Source organism: Alosa sapidissima, chromosome 17 (genome assembly GCF_018492685.1).
Source record: "Alosa sapidissima isolate fAloSap1 chromosome 17, fAloSap1.pri, whole genome shotgun sequence".
In the NCBI taxonomy this organism is placed as follows: Eukaryota; Metazoa; Chordata; class Actinopteri; order Clupeiformes; family Clupeidae; genus Alosa; species Alosa sapidissima.
This window is the reverse complement of record NC_055973.1, coordinates 6,762,232-6,782,255: the sequence shown is the minus strand read 5'-3', so window position 1 is coordinate 6,782,255 and position 20,024 is coordinate 6,762,232. Positions and strand designations below refer to the sequence as shown.

Genomic DNA, 20,024 nt, shown 5'->3' with positions numbered 1-20,024 from the left:
ATAATTTAAGAAAACAATAAGCCTGAAAAGTAGCTATTGAAATAAAGTGCTTGATTTGTAATTTAAGACTGCATGGTTTCAATTTTTCTATGTCTATACTTTTCTAAAAAAAGCTGCCAGATTTGTCAACCACAGAACATAAATCAGCAGAGGAAAATAACGTGGTGTCAGATGTTTCTGTTCTAAACTGCATCAACGTTAAAAGGTATAAAAACATATCTCTCAAAGTTTGAAAAGCTCTCCTTCAGGTAGCGCAGCACTCTCATATCGCTGTGATGCGTGTGTCCCACTGAGTGAGAAAGACCAGACGCACACACAAACTTCTATTTGGTAGCTGACGAACCACCATTGAACTGGATTGATAATGATAACGTTAGCAAACGGCTCTAAACAAGTAAGGCATACAGTGGCGCAAAAAGTGGGTATGCGCTATATGCGGCGCATAGATGCGCAGCACCATGGGGGCGCCAAAGCGTTTGTGTTTGTGTTTTTTGTTTGGCGGGGGGTGTTGCGCCCCTAAAGGCATACACAGTATGTCTGGTACATGATAAACGTTAACACGAATTAATATTCAACTAGGCCTACGTATAACACGTCATTATTAAAGCTCTGATATCACTGTGATGGCAACTCCGCCCAGCTCGAAGAGAGAGGGGGAGGGAGGCACACACACCACACACGTCCAAAACTCAGCCAGGTGGTCGCTGAATAAAACTCCCACAAATATCACGGAACAACGTCATATGATTAACCAGTGTTCGTAACAGCTACCGCATGCATACGGATAGCCTACAACTTAGCTATTTGCAGCTCCCTAAATGGCAAGCAGTTTTATAGACGAGGCATTCAGGGAGGGAGACACACACACACACACACACACCACAAAAAAAAAAAAAATAATAATAATAAATAAATAAATAATGTAATGTCTAGTCAGTACACCATTGTAGATTTTGGTAGTTTCGTCTTTTCATGTAGCCTTGGCAACTAGCCATCTAGAATAGTCCTGAATAATATGCACATGAATTGACACTAGTTAAACTCACTTCAACATGTTTTTTGCTATCATTTAACCCGCCATGGGCAATGCTAAAGGCACTGTTACAAACAGTGCAGCGTGCAAGACTAGGCCTGTCATTATTATGACCGGCGCTAGCGAAGCGGTCATATAGGGATTGTCAAAGTTTTTTTTTCCCCGTCATCTACTTCCTGAATTTTTGGTCAACGATATTGAAATTGAAATTTGGTGGGTATGTAGCCCCACTAGACTTTTAGGGAAAATTTTCGTTTCGTCCCCCCCCCCCCGCCCCCGTGCTGGGCCCCCCCCCCCGAACTGTAAAAAAGCAGTTTTTCCTAAATAACTACCTGAACCGTGGCACTGAGGATGAAGAATCTTTTATGGTATGTTGGTCTCAAGGGCCCACATCAATCTGGCCCATAATCACTCATTTGTGATTTGCACCCCCCCGGTAAAAAACGAAAATATTATATTATTATATTGCAATATTATTCTGCTTTAATCGCCCCTATCTTCAGTTAAGATGTTCAGAACTGCACCAAATTTTATGTGTATGATTGACCTGGCATTCTCTGGGGGTATGCCAAGTTTAGTAGAATTTCATCCATGGGGGGGTCTAAAATAAATTAAGTTATGTGTACATTTAGTGACTGTACACTCATTGGCCTGTAGATGGTGGTGCACACATATACACATGCACACACACACAGGCACCCACATACTATCGGTATTAGAACGGCCGATACATAATTACAAATTCAGTAGGATTAAAAGAAAGCCAAAATAAATATTCATCATCATCATCATGGCTGCATTTCCAGTATTGGCGATAAGTAGTCGTTTGTCCACTAGATGGCGCATCGTTGCAGTAAGACGTAATTTTGTTGGAAGTTAAAAGTGGGTTGGAAAAACAATGGACGCTTCCTACAAGGACTGTAGTTTACCGCAGAGAACGTCTAATAAGGATAGGATGATGTTCACATGAAATGTAATTCCCATTTCTTCTTGAAGCCGAAATAAATCTGAGGATGTTTATCGGACATGCTTGATTTTTACTGCAGGTACGTTAATCTTATAATATCAATAAGGACCTAGGTAATGTTACCGTTAGCGTTGGTTGAGTGATGGAGGCCAATTTGATTGATTGCATTTGTAGAAAACTATAAATGCGGTTATACCAAGCAAATTGATAGCAGCACTGTAATTGTATCTTTCGACTGTCATTTGTTGCACGTGCTACAAAAATCATTCTGTGCAATGGAATATTTACCAACGTTACACCGGTCTGATACAGTTTTGCCAATAGCCTACATGCGTCAGACTGAGACGCCTGTTTATTTTATTTTAAGTGCGTGCAGGGTGTGAGAGGGGAATCGATGTGCTTTGATTCCAGCTTGGTAGTTGTAGTCTGTGAAATTAAAAAGCATGTGTGTGTGAAGTATCCAAACAATGACACCTTCATTTCATTATGGCTGCTTTAGCAACACACCTTAAGCTACTGTGTAGTGGGTCCCATTTAGAAGTGGCTACTTCATTCGCGCTTTCCTTGACTCATGGAGCTGCGTGAATTTTATTACAACTTTTCGCTACGATATGGCAGTTTAAGTCCGCTTGATACTGTAAGGCATAAGCCATTGGTTTCCAAAAGGATATTTTATTTGTGTCGCCAGCATAGCCTATTGACAATTTATGTTGTAAATAGGCCTACCTTATGAGCCTACCTGTAGCTTAGGGAAGCTAACAGCTTTCTATTAGGATCTAGTTTGTTAGTTACAGTTTTGTCATAACTCCCTGATGCATTTTTGCATTTAGAATAGCCAGAGCGTGGATATCTCAATCGGAAAATTAAACAATATCGGGTGCCTGGACTAGGCTGGGTGAACCCAGCCTGATCTGCCCACTATTTATATATTTTTTTTCCTCAAACATTGATCTTGGTCTGATGAAAGTCAGACTAGCCATGGACCTCAGTTACACAAGGGAACATGAATCAGCCTATATTTGCACGAACAATAACGGACAACAGCTCTTCAACTTTGGCCCGTTAAAATGTGTATGAACAGTCTAGCGACGCTCATTTCATCAAGGCCCATTTGGACATGTCAGTTATTTGCACCACTGGTTAGATGTAAAACAGCATTTCGTTTTAGACTACTGTTACTTAATTTGTGCATTAACAATAACGTTTCAGACTACTGTTACTTAATTTGTGCATTGACAATAAAGTATTACATGAACTAAAGATGACTAAAATCATATGTAGAAGAAGAAACATTCACAAAAAATCCATCCATCCAAAAATGACCTGTTTTTGATAGCTGTTGAAAACGGCATGGAACTGACAGAGATGTTTTTGTTTATAAATAAATAAATAAATAAATAAATAAATAAATAAATAAATAAATAAATAACATTATGCTGATACCTTTTGCTTTTCCCAAATACAATGTAGCCTACAGGTGTAAGTGACCTTTCATCAATCCAGTTGCAATAGATGAACTGTGATGAACTGCCCTACTTGTGATTGTTTAGAGATTTTAAAGGTTGTATAACAATGCTACATCTTCTTTGGCTATTCTACAATCTATTCACCTTTTCAGCACCAGTAGGCTACTTTCTGTGCAGCCGCACACACACACTCAGGCATGCCAAACAAGCATACACAAAAGTTTCAAGAGTGGGGGATGGAGTAAAATATGGAGACAAATTGAAGTGTGATTTATTTTCGCGGAACGGATGTACAGGACTGAGCGGCGGTCATATTTTCTACCGCTATGCGGCACATCTAGTTTTTAACTCTTATGATTATGAGACAAGGGTACACTTTGAAATGGGTCTTACATTTTCCTTTTTTGGGGGCACTGACTCTGTCATGACGCTCCTGTTACTAGATACACTGAACTGATTAAGTTTGGGAGAAAAGAGATAAAAAGCCCGCCTATACACTGAAAACTGATTGGTTTATTTAGCGAAACAGGCCAATCAGGATGCTCTCTGTCTTGGATGCGCTCAGGCACACACGCACCACCCCTCTCTCTCCCCCGTCGTGTGCGCGCTACACTCAGATGCACACGCGATTTCAAGTCTCGGTCTGGCGTGTGAGCTCTTGATCTAGATTCCGGGAGATTTTATCTAATTTGCGGTCGTCAGGGAGGCGCTATCAATATGCGGGAGACTCCCGGAACTTCCGGGAGACTTGGGACATCTGTATTCCAGAGTACTCTATCCACTGCCACTTGTCCCACAACCATGGAAACATTCCCATTCCCAAAAAAAGCAGCCTTAAAGTCATGACCTAAGACGCAAAGCCCTCACCTCCCTTGAAGGCCTTTGTGATAATTGTGAAAGCTCACATTATCAACGGCACAGCTTCAAAGATTAATCCTCATCAGTTTGCATATCGTGCTAAAAGAGGGGTAGATGATGGCAAACTCTACATATTGAATGCCATCCATGAACATCTAGAAGGCCCAAAGGCTTTTGCTCGGCTCCTATTCGCAGATTTCTCATCTGCCTTCAACACCATTCAGCCTCACATGATGGCTAAAAAAGTCATGAACTGATACACGCTCACTGATTCTGTCCTCACCCCAGGGTTGTGTCCTCTCTCTACTGCTTTGCATCTTGTACACAGATGACTGTAGAAGCCTCCATCCTGGGCAACTTTGTTAGCAAAGTTAGCAACTTTGTTGGTTGCAATGCAATTTCCAATTTCCAATCAACTAAGTTGCTAACAGGTTAGCAACTATGGTTTTGGGAAACGCACCCCTGATCGTCATCTAGCAGTATTTCTTGAGGAAGCTACACTCCTTTGGAGCGAGCAGGAAGATTTTTCATTTCAACGCAACATTTTTACACCTCCTTTATTGAAAGTATACTGACCTTTTCATCAATATGATGGTTTCACTCCCTCTCAATAAAAAAATAAAAAACCGCTCCAGAGCATTGTGAACACATGTTCACCCTCCTCACTTTTTGACATCACTGCACGACAAGGCAACACTAAGGAAAGCCAACCGCATTTTAGAAGACTCTACCCATGTCCTACATAGAGTTTTTGAATGGCTGCCCTCTGGCTAGGACTAACAGCAGGAAGGCTACCTTTAATTTTGAGGCTATTCACCTTTTGAACTTGAATATGCCAGTCCCAGCCACTTCTCCTTCTCCTGAAACTTATCCCCCTCACTTAGTTTACACCCCTGTCTGCCCTGTTCTTTCTTTTGTCCTGTCTTATATGTTGTGTTATGTCTTATGTCACTATGCCTGCCGGAGGAAATTGCCCCTCAGGGACAGACAGTGTTATCCAAAGCAACACACATTATAGTATATAATTTTGAAGTCACTGATCAGTGCTGTAAGTGGCAATGGAAGTTGAAATGTCATGTACATGCTCCGTGTGTGTGTGTCTTACCACAGTTATTCTCCTCGCTGCTGTCTCCGCAGCCGGCCTGGGAGCCACACTGACTGCCGTGAGGTTTGCACTGCCCATTCCCGCAGTACACCTCACCTGGCCTGCAGGTGGCTGCAGCAGCAGCAACAACAAGACCAACAATACTATTAGCAATTACAACCATCATCATGATTAACTCCAGCCACTTCAGTACATTCACCCATGTTTTTCTCATTGAATAACAATCTACCCACATCTTGGGTGTTTCTGCATTCCATTTTTTGTGCTTATTTTTAATAATCCCTTTCTTTTTTGACAAGGAAGATCATAGATTTAAAACAAAATAGCCACACACAAACATAGGAGTCATAAACAGACCGGCATATGAATTAAAATAGCATCTGATCCAGCGGATCGCGACGGGAAATGCAACATGGGTTGTTGAAATTGACTTTGTCACGGGCAAGATGAGGGTTATCGGCTTAATGGCCGGGTTGATGGGGTGAGGTGGGGCTTGAAAATTCCCAACCTCCAAAGTGGGGAATGACAGAAAAAGTTTGAGAACCACTGATCTAGACTGCTATGTAGGGGGTAATTCATACAGTTTGCCAGTCATTGCTGAGAAAAAAAAAATCCTGACAGAATGAACAAGACAAACCCAGATGTGCAAAAATGAAAAGCTTCTTCGGGTAGAGAGAATGTTTTGCATTCCCTGCTGACTTTATGTTGCAGAATGATATCAAATGCAGAATCATATACAAAAGACTCATTTTAAATTGGCAACAGGCATTACTCATTTTCCGACATTCTCATCGTGAAGAAACATGTACTTCTGTGCTTTGGCATGGCCAATTCGATTCAATAGAAATTGAAATCATGAGTGAGTGTGGAGTGTGTGAGGAGTGTGTGTGTTCTCACAGTTACTCACAACACTTAGTCTCGTCCCGCCCGTCTCGGCAGTCCCTCTTCCCATCACACACCTTCTTCAGGGGGATACACTGCCCATCACCACAGCGGAACTGTCTAGGACAGGCTGAGAGAAACACACACACACACACACACACATATCCGTTACAGTTTGCATACCAGGAGAATGTGGGCGTGGACGATGCCATCACTTATCTTCTACACAGGACACATTCTCACCTAGACAAGGGGAAAAGTGCTGTGAGAATCATGTTCTTTGATTTCTCAAGTGCTTTTAACACCATCCAACCCCTCAGACTGGGAGACAAGCTCTTGCAGATGGGTGTGGACGCTCACCTGGTAACCTGGATTACAGACCGAGCGACCACAGTTCGTCAGACTGAAGAACTGTCTCTCTGACACTGTGATCAGCAGCACCGGAGCGCCACAGGGAACTGTGCTCTCTCCAGTCCTGTTCACCCTGTATACATCTGACTTCTGCTACAACACCGAGTCATGCCACATGCAGAAGTTTTCTGACGACACTGCAATTGTGGGGTGTATCAGGAACGGGCAGGAGGAGGAGTACAGGAGCCTGGTGGAGGACTTTGTGCAATGGTGCAAACTCAATCACCTTCAACTCAACACTTCAAATACCAAGGAGATGGTGGTGGATTTCAGGTCTAAGCCCACTCTGCTACCAGTCTCCATTGATGGGGTCAATGTGGAGGTGGTAAGCACCTACAAGTATCTGGGTCTCCACCTGGACAATAAACTGGACTGGTCAGCCAACACTGACGCACTCTACAAGAAAGGGCAGAGCAGGCTGTACTTCCTGAGGAGGCTGCGGTCCTTCAATGTGTGCAGCAAGCTCCTCAGGAAGTTCTACCAGTCTGTTGTTGCCAGCGTCCTCTTCTATGCAGTGGTATGCTGGGGAGGAAGCACAAAGAAGAAGGATGCGGGGCGACTTGACAGGCTGGTAAGGAAAGCTGGCTCTGTAGTGCGAGCTGAACTGGAGTGCATCACTTCAATATCTGACAAAAGGACCCTGAACAAACTGATCAACATCTTGGACAATGAGTGTCATCCACTCCACAGCACTATTGTAAAGCAGAAGAGCCTGATCAGCTGGAGACTTCGCTCACTGCCTTGCACAACAGACAGACTGAGGAAGTAATTTGTCCCCAGGGCCATTGAACTGTTCAATGCTTCACTTAAGGGAAGAGGAGAGATAGACTTCTCCGCATAGTCTGTCTGCCTCTTCACCCCCTCCATGTTGGGATACTGTCTGTCCACTAGCCACTTTTTACCACTGGCTTTCTGCCTCACTGTTTGCATGCTATATTAGCATATATGCACCCCTCCCTCCATGCCACAGCCGAATTGTGGCCACACTTATACCTTTTCTTAATATAGTTTATATATATATATATATATATATATATATATATATATAGTTTTTTCTTTTTTTTTTAATATTACCTTGCCTACTCGCTGATATGTCCATATTTATTTTATGCTGGTCTCTAGACTTTATTCTTGCACTGTTGCACTGTTGGACTTACTCATTTGCACCATCACCATGACACTCACTCACACAGAGCACCTTACCTTACTATGCACAGAGAATCACAGGCTCAGTCCCTGCCTCAGTCATTGCAAGCGCCTCTTGATTAATCACCCACTATGTGGATACTGTTTTTAGAATTGATTTAGATTAAGTGTTATTTAGTATAATTTGTATTTTAGTATATTCTTTATCTTCTACTGTCCTTATTGCTTAGTTGTGTTTTTTATATTATATACTTTTAATTACTTTTTTTCTGCTGTTAGTGAATGTGTGTGTGATGTCTGTATGCTACTGAGACCTTGAATTTCCCCTGGGGATCAAGTATCTATCTATCTATCTATCTATCTATCTATCTATCTATCTATCTATCTATCATATCCATTAGAGTTGCCTACATTGACCAAGGACTGTAAAACAGCTGCTTTGTACTATTCTCTCTCTCTGAGTTGCTCAAAACAGTTACGGGGGAGTCCTAATGCGCAACTGTAGCTGTCAAGCTGTCAGCGAGAAACAAAACACTTTGAAAACCAGGGTCCTACAGTACTTAACAGAACCCTAGGCCTGAACCTCTACAAACATGAGGCAGCAAAGGCAAGGAAAAAAAAATCACTTTTAACAGGAAGTAATCAGGAGCAGAAGACGGCTCAAAAGGGGGGACACCTCTGCTTAATTTGACTCACTATCACCACTCTCTGGGGGACTTCTGCAAAAGCATGCAGAGGTGCAACCCCAGACAGTGGACAACGGTGTGACCGGAGTGTGTAACAGAAGCCCCGTGGAGGGTCCCCCCAGTGGCGGTGAAAAGGAAGTGGCGCTTGCACTGGCGGCTGCTGGGGCGATGACTCACTGGTCTCGGGGGAGAAGGCGCGGAACAGCAGCTGAAAGCCCTTGTGGGTGAAGGACTCGTCCGAGCGGAAGTGCAGCATCACTGGGGAGGAGTAGATCCGCTTCCGGCTGCTGTCCACAATGGGGTTACACAGCCTGACAGGTGAAAAGACAACACACGCACACAGACACGCACACACACACACACACACACACACACACACACACACACACACACACACACACACACACACACACAGCACACACACACACAGCACACACAGACATGGAAGAGCACAAATGTACACATATAGTGATACAAACAAATAGGTGTAAATACATATGCACATACCCCCCGACCAGTAGGCACGGCTGAAGTGCCCTTGAGCAAGGCACCTAACCCCTCACTGGTCCCCGAGCGCCGCTGTTGTAGCAGGCAGCTCACTGCGCCGGGATTAGTGTGTGCTTCACCTCACTGTGTGTTCACTGTGTGCTGTGTGTGTTTCACTAATTCACAGATTGGGATAAATGCAGAGACCAAATTTCCCTCACAGGATCAAAAGAGTATATATACATATACAGCACACACACCCACACACACACATTCACAAATTAGTAATTTGCTAAATTACTCATCAAGGGCCACAGAATTTACATTACTAAATATTTAGTTCACACTACAAAGTTAGTATGACGCAGACGGACGACACCAGCGGTCATGTGGATGACACCAAAAGCCACCGTGGAGCCGCTGAGATGGTCATCGCACTCACCGGACCCCGTTGATTTCTAGCCAGTCTTTCTCACAGCCGCTGGTGGCTGGCGAGTCCTGAATGTCCAACATCACAATGGTTATGGAGAGCAGGTAACCAGGGAACGGCGTCTGACAAAGAGGCAAGACAGCAGAGAAACAAGATTTAGCCCTGCCGTCGGAAAAAAAGGAAAGAATGCAGTGACACAGTTCGGGACAAGCCACTGACACTGCCTTTAGGTCACTATCAAAGGGTGGCCTTTGTGCTCTTTCAAATGGCTTACTGTACCATGCATAATAATACAGATAGAGAGAGAATTAGGCCATTGAGGAGCAAATTGATTATTTCAAAGGCTCACATTTCTTCACCAGGGGACTCTCCTTTACTTTATGTTTCCCATCTCTTCTGACTCCAGCCAGACTTATACTGAAGTCACTATTCAATTACAAAGCCCTAGTTAATCTTAATCAGTTGCGTGGCCCAATCCTGATTCTGCGTTGACACCCGCTTTGTAGATTCAGTGAGGTCAACAAGAGGGTCAAGACACGTCTGTCTATCAGTTTTAAAGTGAAAAAAGATAAGACTATTCCCATTTGTTTCTCCCTTTTGAACAGGCTTTATTTCATATATATTTCATATACAGTATACCTCAATGTTGTTTCACTGGATTACTGAAATTTATGGATCTGAACTAACTGGGTCAGCTTAAGTCTTCATATAAAATGGCAGTAAAAATCTGTCGACTCGGATCTGGTAAAGTGTTTTGAGTGTTGAGTGTTTATATAAACTGGAAATAAAAAAATAAATAAAATAAAACAATCTCTTCCTGATATTTGATGAACTAAGAGGAAATGGGAGATGCCCCATCACCACCTTCACCCCACCCTTAGTTTCCAGCTGCAGTCCATATTTGGTGCGTAGTTCGCTGGAAAATACGGCGAGGTCAGTGAACCGTTCCATGATGAGATGAATCCTCCACATTCTACAGACAAGAGCAAAACAAACACACATAATGAGATCACGTACGACATGAACGCTGGGTCTGGACAAAAACCAGGAAGAGACGACTGGTGAAAAAAATATTAGGTATTAGTTTCACCAAGATAACATTTCAAGGAAAAGCATGCATGATTGACTTAATAAGGAACTTGCAGCTGCTAAAACTAAACTGATCTTCTGAATTGTATCTCTTGATCGGACTGGAAGTTTTTGCCTATTCACCAATACTGGTTAACCTTCTCAGTACTGTAAGTGTGTAAGGGCTGTTTACCTGAGCTAATACAGTCTGGGTCATAAATGAATGAATATACAGTATAGGCATTGTGATAAAAACTTCTGTCTGTGTCTGATTCAGTTCTACTGTATATGAGATTATGAGCACACACACTCTCTCACACACACACCTTCTTTAGGTACGGCTTGGAAGTAGGCTTTGAAGATGGCTCCATGTCGCTGCCTACTGAAGGAGAAGGTGACCAGCATTACGTTTCCAGACGAGGTCAACTTCATTACGGGGGATGAACCGGACACTGGCAGGCCACACCACCTGTGGCGCATCATCACATGGTTGTGCATTGCAACACATAACATGGCACACTGACACTGGCATGCGTTGGCACGTGGACTGGAATCACCCAAGCAGTGCTTTCAGCTGCGCTACGCTGGTGGTCCACTCTAAGGATCTCCTTTATTAAACCCTCAGGTTTTCTTTCTGATATGTCGGACTGATGAGTGATGATGACCTGTGATATAGCCGATAGGTGATTATATTCTCATTATTACATTAAGGTCAAATACCACAGAGCGTCACCAGAGATACATATGCGATGGGATCTGGGAAACCCCATGAAATGGTGACATTGGTGGTGACAATGGTGACGGGGATGCTATCCAGGATGTTGCCAGGATGGTATCAGAAACTGATGAAGTTGGTGAAACCAGAGAGGGCTAAAACGGAGCAAATATCAAGGAATTTTGATTTTATCATGTGACGGGTTTCCCCAGATCCCATTACATATGTCTCTCTGGTGACACTCTGTGGTATTTTACCCCAATCTAACAATGAGAATATAATATAATAATTGTATTGTTTTATTTGATGCAAGTAAGCCCAGGTCAAGAAGATCCAGTATCTATCTAAGATAGACATCTACCTGACAAAACGACACACACACACACACACAAACAAACACACACACACAGAAACACACACACACACACACACACAGAGAAACACACATACACACACACAGAAACACACACACACAGAGAAACACATACACACACACACACACACACAGAAACACACACAGAGAGAAACACACACACACAGACGTCTACCTGGTGATGATCTTGTTCTGGAGCGGGAGCAGGAAGTCGTAGGCGGAGAGCTTGTGTGCGGAGCAGCTGCCCGGCGTAGCGCCCTGCAGGTTGAGGACCACCAGCCTGACCATGTGACCCGAGGGCACACGCAGCCGCCACTGGTAGTAGGGCTTCTTGGGGCTGACCAGGCTCAGGGTGCGGTTGTTACCGTACTTAGCGTAGAGGTCGAAGGACATGGCTGTGGATGGAGGAGGAGGAGAAGGAGAGTTGGGGCTTGAGCAAGGTGACAAGAGTGAGATTATGAGCACACACACACACACACACACACACACACACACACACACGAGACGAGAGTCCAAAAAAAACAATCAACATCTAACGATTACCATTTTACAATTGGCAAACAATCAATAGAACAAGTGAAACATTATTGTTATCTAGGATTAATAATCTCATATACCGGACAATTTGACAAAGCAATCATAGATTTAACAGAAAAGGCAAGAAAAACATATTACATCTTAAGGAAATCATTAATTAAATACAATCCCCCATTAAAAATATGGTTAAAAATGTTTGATTCTGTAATTAAACCAATCTTATTATATGGGAGTGAGATCTGGGGCATCAAATATAAAAACAATTTGGAGACATGGGACAAAAGCCAGCCCGAAATTTTTCACTTCTGTTCTGTAAAAATATATTAGGAGTTAGGAGAATAACAGAAGTTGCTCGAATATGGGTTGTAGAGCTGAATTAGGAAGATTCCCTCTCCTTCTCAATATCCACAAAAGAGCGGCAAAATTCTGGCATCACCTACAACACAGTGAAGCAAGCAGATACCACCACACTGCTGCCCAGCTGAGGGATGGAAACCCAGAGAAGAATCCCCTAAATTACCTAATTGAAAAACATGGCCTAAACAAAATTGACTCCACCATTGCTTCAAAATTAAAACAATTAGAAAAAACCTTGAAAGAAAATTACATTAACAATTGGAGGGATAAAATGAAACAAATAAGTAAACTCAATGTATTTGAATTAATAAAATCTGATTACAAATTGGCACCATATTTAACTAAAATTCAAAATTATAAGTATAGAAAGCTATTGATAAGGTACAGGCTCAGCGACCATAGCCTTGCTATAGACCCTTTCAACAATAAAAACAAAAACAAAAACAAAAACAATGCTTGAACATTCTATTTGGTTCCCAATCTACTTCCTCTGCATTAAGATAACATATGGAATGTTAAAACGGAAGCCTTGTGGGGCCAACTATGATGCTGATATTATCATTATCAGCATTATCAGCATCATAGTTGGCCCCACAAGACTTCCTTTTTAACATTATGTTATCTTAATGCAGAGGAAGTAGATTGGGGCCCAAATAGAACGTTCAAGCATTGTTTTTGTTTTTATTGTTGAAAGGGTCTATAGAAAAGGGGCGACACAGGCAAACCTGGCTGGCCCCTGAAAAAAGGATGTGTGCTCACTGCGGTAATGTAGTAGAAAATGAACAGCATTTTCTTACTGAATGCAAAAAATACGAGGTTATAAGAGAAGAATACTTTACTAAAATCGGAGATAACTGTCCCAAATTTCTTAAAACAAACAATGAACAAAAACTATCATTCCTCCTGGGGGAAGTAGACAGTTGTGTCCACCTAGCTGCTGAGTACATCCAATCCTGCCACATCCTGCGAGAACAGCCCATGTTCCATGATCAATAACATAATAATCCTTTTTTTTGTTGTTGTTTGTTTTGTTTGTTTAGTTTATTTTTGTTCATTTAATCAGCCAGGTGTTATTTTCATTATTATTATTATTATTATTATTATTATTGTATTGAATGCTTTGGCAACACTGTAAAATTTATATTCATGCCAATAAAGCTTATTGAATTGAATTGAGTGGGAGAGAGTGTAAAAAACAACAATTACAAGAAAAAAGAAAAGAAAATAGAAGAGTGAAAAAACAAACAAACAAAAGGTAGAAAAAACAAAAGAAAGAATGAATGAGTGTGAAAGTGTGAAGGGAGAGAAGAGTTCACTTGGTCTCCTCTGACCTTGGAGTCCCATCGGCCACTTGCCACTCTGCAGAGAGTTTGGATTCTTGATTTTATCTGCTTTGTCATCAGAATCATCGTCATCATCATCAGCCAGACCTAGTACACACACACACACACACACACACACACACACACACACACACACACACACACACACACACACACACACACACACACACACACACACACACACACACGCACACGCACACGCACACATGTGCACACAGAAAGCACAGAAAGTTCTCTGTACAAATTATTTCATAAGGAACAGTGGAACGGTGTAATCATTTACATTTATTAAGTTCTGCCCTGACACATGTCATGGTCATTTTAATAGAAAATACCACAAAATAATCAGTACTGTACAACCCTAAAACAGAAAAAGTAAAATTGGTAATTTTCAACATTTGATATGTTCTCTGTGTCCTTTTTGCAACTAAATTTAATATATAAGTTTAAGAGATTTGCAGATTATTACATTTTGTTTTTATTCTCATTTTACACATCCCAACTTTTCCTATTTTGGGGTTGTATGTACTGTTCTGTCTGAAAAATGACTAATGCAATATTACAAAACAAGTACCAGTAAGTCAGAAAGTGGAAGTGGAAAGAGTTCCTCCACAGCAGGGACAGTGTGGGGGACAGTGGGTGGCGTACGTGTGTGGGGGACGAGCGAGGGAGACATGTGTGGGGGACAGTGTGTGGGGGACGAGCGAGGGAGACGTGTGTGGGAGACGAGTGTGGGGGTGTGCGAAGGAGACACGTGCGTGGGGGACAGTGGGTGGGCAGAGTAGTCTTACCCAGCAGTGGGAGCGTGCCACCCTCTTTGTCCAGGTAGTAGCGCTCCTCGTTCTTGTTGTACAGAAACTTGTTGGTGAAGGGCAGTCGCCGTTGCAACCTCTCAGGCTTGGAATTCTGAATCTCCGAGGCAACCGTTGCCGGGGCGGTGAATTTGCTCCAGTAGAACACATTGAGGCCATCCGATCCTTCACTATCAGTAGACACACAAATACACAAATACACACAAACACTGAACTCGAAAGTTATGATCAAACATGAATCATGCAGTCACGCTGAGCACGTTCAGTGACCAGTGAATTTTTTTAGTGTTTCAATGAAAACTTGCACACTGTTTCTCTGTACTGAGAAACAACTGAGATTGAGCAAACTATGACCAATCATTGTTGGTGACTTCCTTCCTCTATGAAGCAGTTACATAATGGTCACAGTATATTTTAAGCATCACTTCAGTAACATTCTAGCCTGGAAACCAGTAACATTCCAAAAGGCAAACATTTAGTGTGAAATATAAAGAAAACAACATTAACAAAGAGAAAGTCTGTTGGAGTTTATTTACTCATTTCCGGCAATTTGTGTCAGAGAACACGCTCACCTGAAGGCAATAATTCCTGAGCGCTTGTAATAGGACTTCCATGGAGTTGAGTCATACAGTTCTGAAAACTGATAAGAAACAGGTTTTTTCAAATACCTCCAAATGCCATCCAATCCACCAAAAAATACCAAAACGAAATAAAACGACCAAATCTTAAAAAAAGGTTTGGGAACAAAAAGCATGTCACATAATCTGAGAGAAATGGTTCCAGAGAAATTCCTTGACTCCAGTATAAGAATACACAATTACAAAAAAAACACACAGCTTCTCAACTGTCTCAGTCTGGCAGCCCCCCACGTCTCTGAGATGGAAAGTTTGCTCGGCGTAACACAGCCAGTGGACTGCCGCATCCACCAGACTGCGCTGACATCACTTCTGCGTTAGGTGTGACCGTAACTCGCTATCGCTGCACCGGGCGGCAAGGGCCCGCTCTCCCGGCACAAAAGCGCCGTTCTTGAGTAATTGGCCTGGGCAGACAAGAGCCGCCAGGCAACAACAGCTCCATTGTCTTGACCTCAATGTCATATTGAAAAGTCTATGCGCTTGTGATGGGGAGTGGAGAAGGGGGTGGGGGGGGGGGGGGGGGGGGGGCGACAAGACAGGACACTGAGTTCAGGCTACCCTAATAAGCAAGGGCAAACGTGCTGCGGACACACATGGACCAACTTGTGCTGCCATTGTAGTTACAGGCTTAACATAACGTTGCTAAGAAGGTTATTACTGTGTAATTATGGTCCTATTGAATTTGACAGTTGGGACAATTTCCTCTGATAAGCCTTAAGAGCAGATAAGCTGTTTCCCATGCCACAGCACAGGTCTCCCTCCAAACCTGCTGCCGAGAGTAGTTTATCTACAGAGAAATACAATACCCAGAGAGGAACAAGCTGTCAGAACCATGCCAGATCGCCACCACATCTGTTCCACAGTCACCAGTGATCCGTACCACACTCACTGACTCTTTTCCTCCTTTTCTCTCTCTTTTCCTTATACCCACTCTCAGTCCTCCGTTACCCTCTCTCTCTCTTTCGTTTTCTTTCTCAGACTTACAATCATCCCATCACTTCAACCTATAAAGAAAATCCCTCTTCTAAGAAGGCAATAAGCATGATTGTACTTGTGGGCACTATACCATAACATAAACTTAAATATAGATGTTTTTTTTTATCTTAAGTATATGGCACTTGAAAATATATACTGTATGCCCTTGCCTTGTTCTGTTTTGTCATTTGTTACAGTTTAATACAGTTTAATACAAAGGTTAACTAACTTAAGTCTCTAATTTAAAATCTGTATCAATCTATCTTACAGAAGCTGATTGCATTCACATGAGTAAAAAAAAAATCACGTTATCTCATAACTATGAGATAATTATCTCATAATTATATGACATACTATCACATAATTATTAGATAATTATCTCAAAATTATGAAATAATTATCTTGTAATTATGATATACTTATTTCATAATTATGAGATAAGTATCTTCAGTGATAGGAGGCACCACAAGGTAAGGTAGTAGGGTAATGATGGATGCTCCTATCTGCTATTATTTCCTCCTTGGGATGAGGCACTGGGAGATGCTGACATGCGCATACCTCCACCTACTGGTTAGGGCTGTGAACATGCAACAATTTGTTGCCCTTGTGGTGGTTGGCGATTTGACAGGCTTATATTATGTCATAATTATGAGATACTATCTCGTAATTATGAGATAATTATCTCATAATAATTATGAGATAATGTGATATATTTTTTTACTCATGTGAATACTCATGTAAATGCAATGAGCTTCCATACTATCTATCTATTCCTCCTTTCCCCAACCTTTTTTTCTGTTTCTCTCTCTCTCCCAATGTCACTCTCTCTTCCACCCTCTCCCTCTTCTCCACTCTCTCATTTCTCTCTCCATTGTTTTCTGCCTCTCTGTCCTCTCTCTCACTTTTGCTTCTTCTTCTCTCTCTCTCTCTCTCTTGTTGAGTGCTGCAGTACTAAGGGGCTTCCACTGAGCGTCTGACTGTGCCTCCCTCCTGGGGGTCTCTGCAGACAATGTTTTTATTGAGGAGCTGCTCTTCCTCTCACTCTGACTCTCTCTCTCTCTCCCCCCTCCCTCTCTTTTTATCTTTCTGCCTCTCTCTCTCCCTCTCTCTCTCTCCACCTGGACACTGCAATCGACCCACTCGCTCGCTCCACTCACAAACGCCGGTCTTGTCCTCGGCCCTGAAAGGCGCTGGTCCCCTGGGGCTGTGGGGCTCTCAGTGCAGAGCTTCAGAGAAGCACCAGGGGCTCTGATTACAGCCCACTTCACATCCAGGAGGGGCCCGAGAGGGGGCCCCTCTCCAACCAGTGATCGTGGGGGCCTGCAGTAAGATGCTGAGAGCCAGCTTTACATTTCAAAATGGCAACAATGAACAGGGTCAGAAGTTTGTGTGTGTGTGTGTGTGTGTGTGTGTGTGTGTGTGTGTGTCTAATGGTGTCAGAGGGCAGTGAAGCTCTAGAGTGGCCACAAGAGACCTGTGGCATGCCAGGGAGACCTCCAAGAGAGAGAGAGAGAGAGAGAGAGAGAGAGAGAGAGAAGGAACAGAAACAGAAAAGAATGCAAGACTGAAAGAGAGAGAGATGGGAATCAGCAAAAGTGTCTGTACCATACAGTACATATCACACTCAAACACAGACACACACACACACAGACACACACACACACACACACACACACACACACACGCACACACACACACACAATGGTTGAGACATGGTTACGGTAATGCACACTTACGTAATGGCTCAGCGTCTGAGTCTGGGCACGGAACTGTGGGGAGGACGGCTCGGCCAGCTCCGGTGAGAAAGTGAGGTTGGGGAACTCCACGCTGCCTCCCAGGTAGAAGACAGATGGGCGCGGGGCTGCCGGGGGCAAGTTGCCAGGCGTGTGACCATGGTGGCATACCCACCACAGGGACATAAAGAAAACCATTGAGGAGAGGGCATTAGTGGTGTGTTTGAGCTGACAGGTGTTTCATGGAGGTGGTATAGACAAAACCATGCATGCCACAGTGTAGAAATTTACAGAATACATTTATACACAGAATAAGAAATATTACGACAACGCTTGCCCTTTGCCATTGACAGACTATACAATCTACAGTAATTATTGCTGTCCATGGAATGTGAACTGAAACCACAAACACATGCATGCTTACTTTAGTCATTTACCATTTACTCCACTTATTCACACACACGCACACCACACCAGATCAGTAAATTAATCAAATAAATGTATCCATTCCCCAGGGAACCAAGACTAACTCACATGCACAGAAGTAGAGCGTCAGTGTGATGGCCGCGCTGAGTGGGACAAGCGGCGTAGCCCCCAGCGCCCACCTCCTCCACCCTCTGCAGGTAGACCCCGCCGCGTCCCCGAGGACTTTGCTGTCTGGCCCGTCCGATGCGGCGATTGTGGCAGCATCAGACAATTGGGTGGGCTCGATCTTAGTAACCTGTCAAATAGACCGCCAAAAACACGACCTCAAACCCCGATATTCATATTAACATTTCACTAAGTAGATTCCCTGCCATTTAATTAAACACGCTTTACAGTTTTCTCAAGTAGGCTACTACAAAACGTTTGAAGGTCCTTTTCACCAACTCTATGTAGCCTACTCATTTTAATTCCGGTCGAGCAACAGTCACAATTGGTCACCGCATATTCCTTTTTCATTGGGATCTATGAGAGAGAAACCCCGCATCCTTGCAGGATTTCCCCCGCGGAGATGTACAAAGACGTATAGGAGGGTCCCTTTTCCCACGGCCCTTCACAGCGGTGGCACTACTCGATCAAACGCCGCACTTTGACAAGGGCATTCATGGAGGAGAGAACTAAATACCATGCAAGACCTACATTCAGACACTGGCCAGCCGCATTTGCAATTAGGAAGACTTGGCCGACCTGATGCTCTATGCGCAACCAGGATGAGATGATGCTCAAGGGAATACAAGTGGAAAAAGAAAACTACCATGCCATGTAATTTCCTTTTTCCAACTCAATATTTCACGACAACTGTCCAGCCTAGTTTGCGCTAAAAATTAATAGTTTTTTATTCTCTTTTCGCTTGAGATCTCTTTACAAAACACATTACTGCAGCCCCCCTTACCTGTGCAGGTGTATTTCCAGTGAGACCGTGTCCATTGCCTGATACACTGTAAACTTCGCAACTTCTGTTTTTTGAATAAGTTCTCATGGCCCGGTCCCGTGTGGCTCCCTCGCTGCGATATGCAACAGTACCTCGGGCATAGAAATTACGCTGAAAAACCCGAGCGATCGCTCCTTTGATTCACGGAGAAACCCGACCTGAGCGGGTCTAGAGCGGTGAACATTCACTCCCCGTATCCCTTCTTGAACAGGTGCTACACCGAGCCCAGAATGCACCGCGGCACAAAGGGACCACTATGAGCAGGTACAATCCACACAACCATCCGTGCGACAGAAATTGTGGGCAAACTTCCTCCGTGTGCCTACGTCTTGACTAGACAATGGAAAGCGTTTGACGCACGCTGGCCACGGTGCTAATACATTCAGGTAAAAAACAAATTAGCTAACGAGCGATACAAGTGTCTATTGTTGAGGTTTACAAGAAATACTTAAGTCATCAATGATACAAACTATTAATTTAATATTATGACCTCCCACTCCCGTTATTGGGTTACAAAACAGTGGACCTTATATCCCTGAAGAGAACTTTACAAATAATTGGTTTGGCCTGTGTAGCCTACAAGGTCATTGAT

The 20,024-nt window shown here is 43.1% G+C and overlaps 1 protein-coding gene across 1 annotated transcript in view; it reads right to left on the bottom strand.

The window, feature by feature from the left end:
- Positions 1-19,616, bottom strand: part of LOC121688800 (suppressor of tumorigenicity 14 protein homolog) — a 28,964-nt gene extending 9,348 nt beyond the window's left edge. The window contains 14 exon segments of the mRNA XM_042068647.1: positions 5,430-5,540; positions 6,337-6,441; positions 8,732-8,865; positions 9,483-9,592; positions 10,346-10,443; positions 10,865-11,007; positions 11,802-12,021; positions 13,852-13,950; positions 14,655-14,845; positions 15,248-15,315; positions 18,022-18,146; positions 18,553-18,739; positions 19,394-19,576; positions 19,578-19,616. Of these exon segments, the coding sequence (XP_041924581.1) occupies positions 5,430-5,540; positions 6,337-6,441; positions 8,732-8,865; positions 9,483-9,592; positions 10,346-10,443; positions 10,865-11,007; positions 11,802-12,021; positions 13,852-13,950; positions 14,655-14,845; positions 15,248-15,315; positions 18,022-18,146; positions 18,553-18,739; positions 19,394-19,576; positions 19,578-19,616 (1,813 nt within the window).
- Between the last annotated feature and the right edge of the window lie 408 nt (positions 19,617-20,024).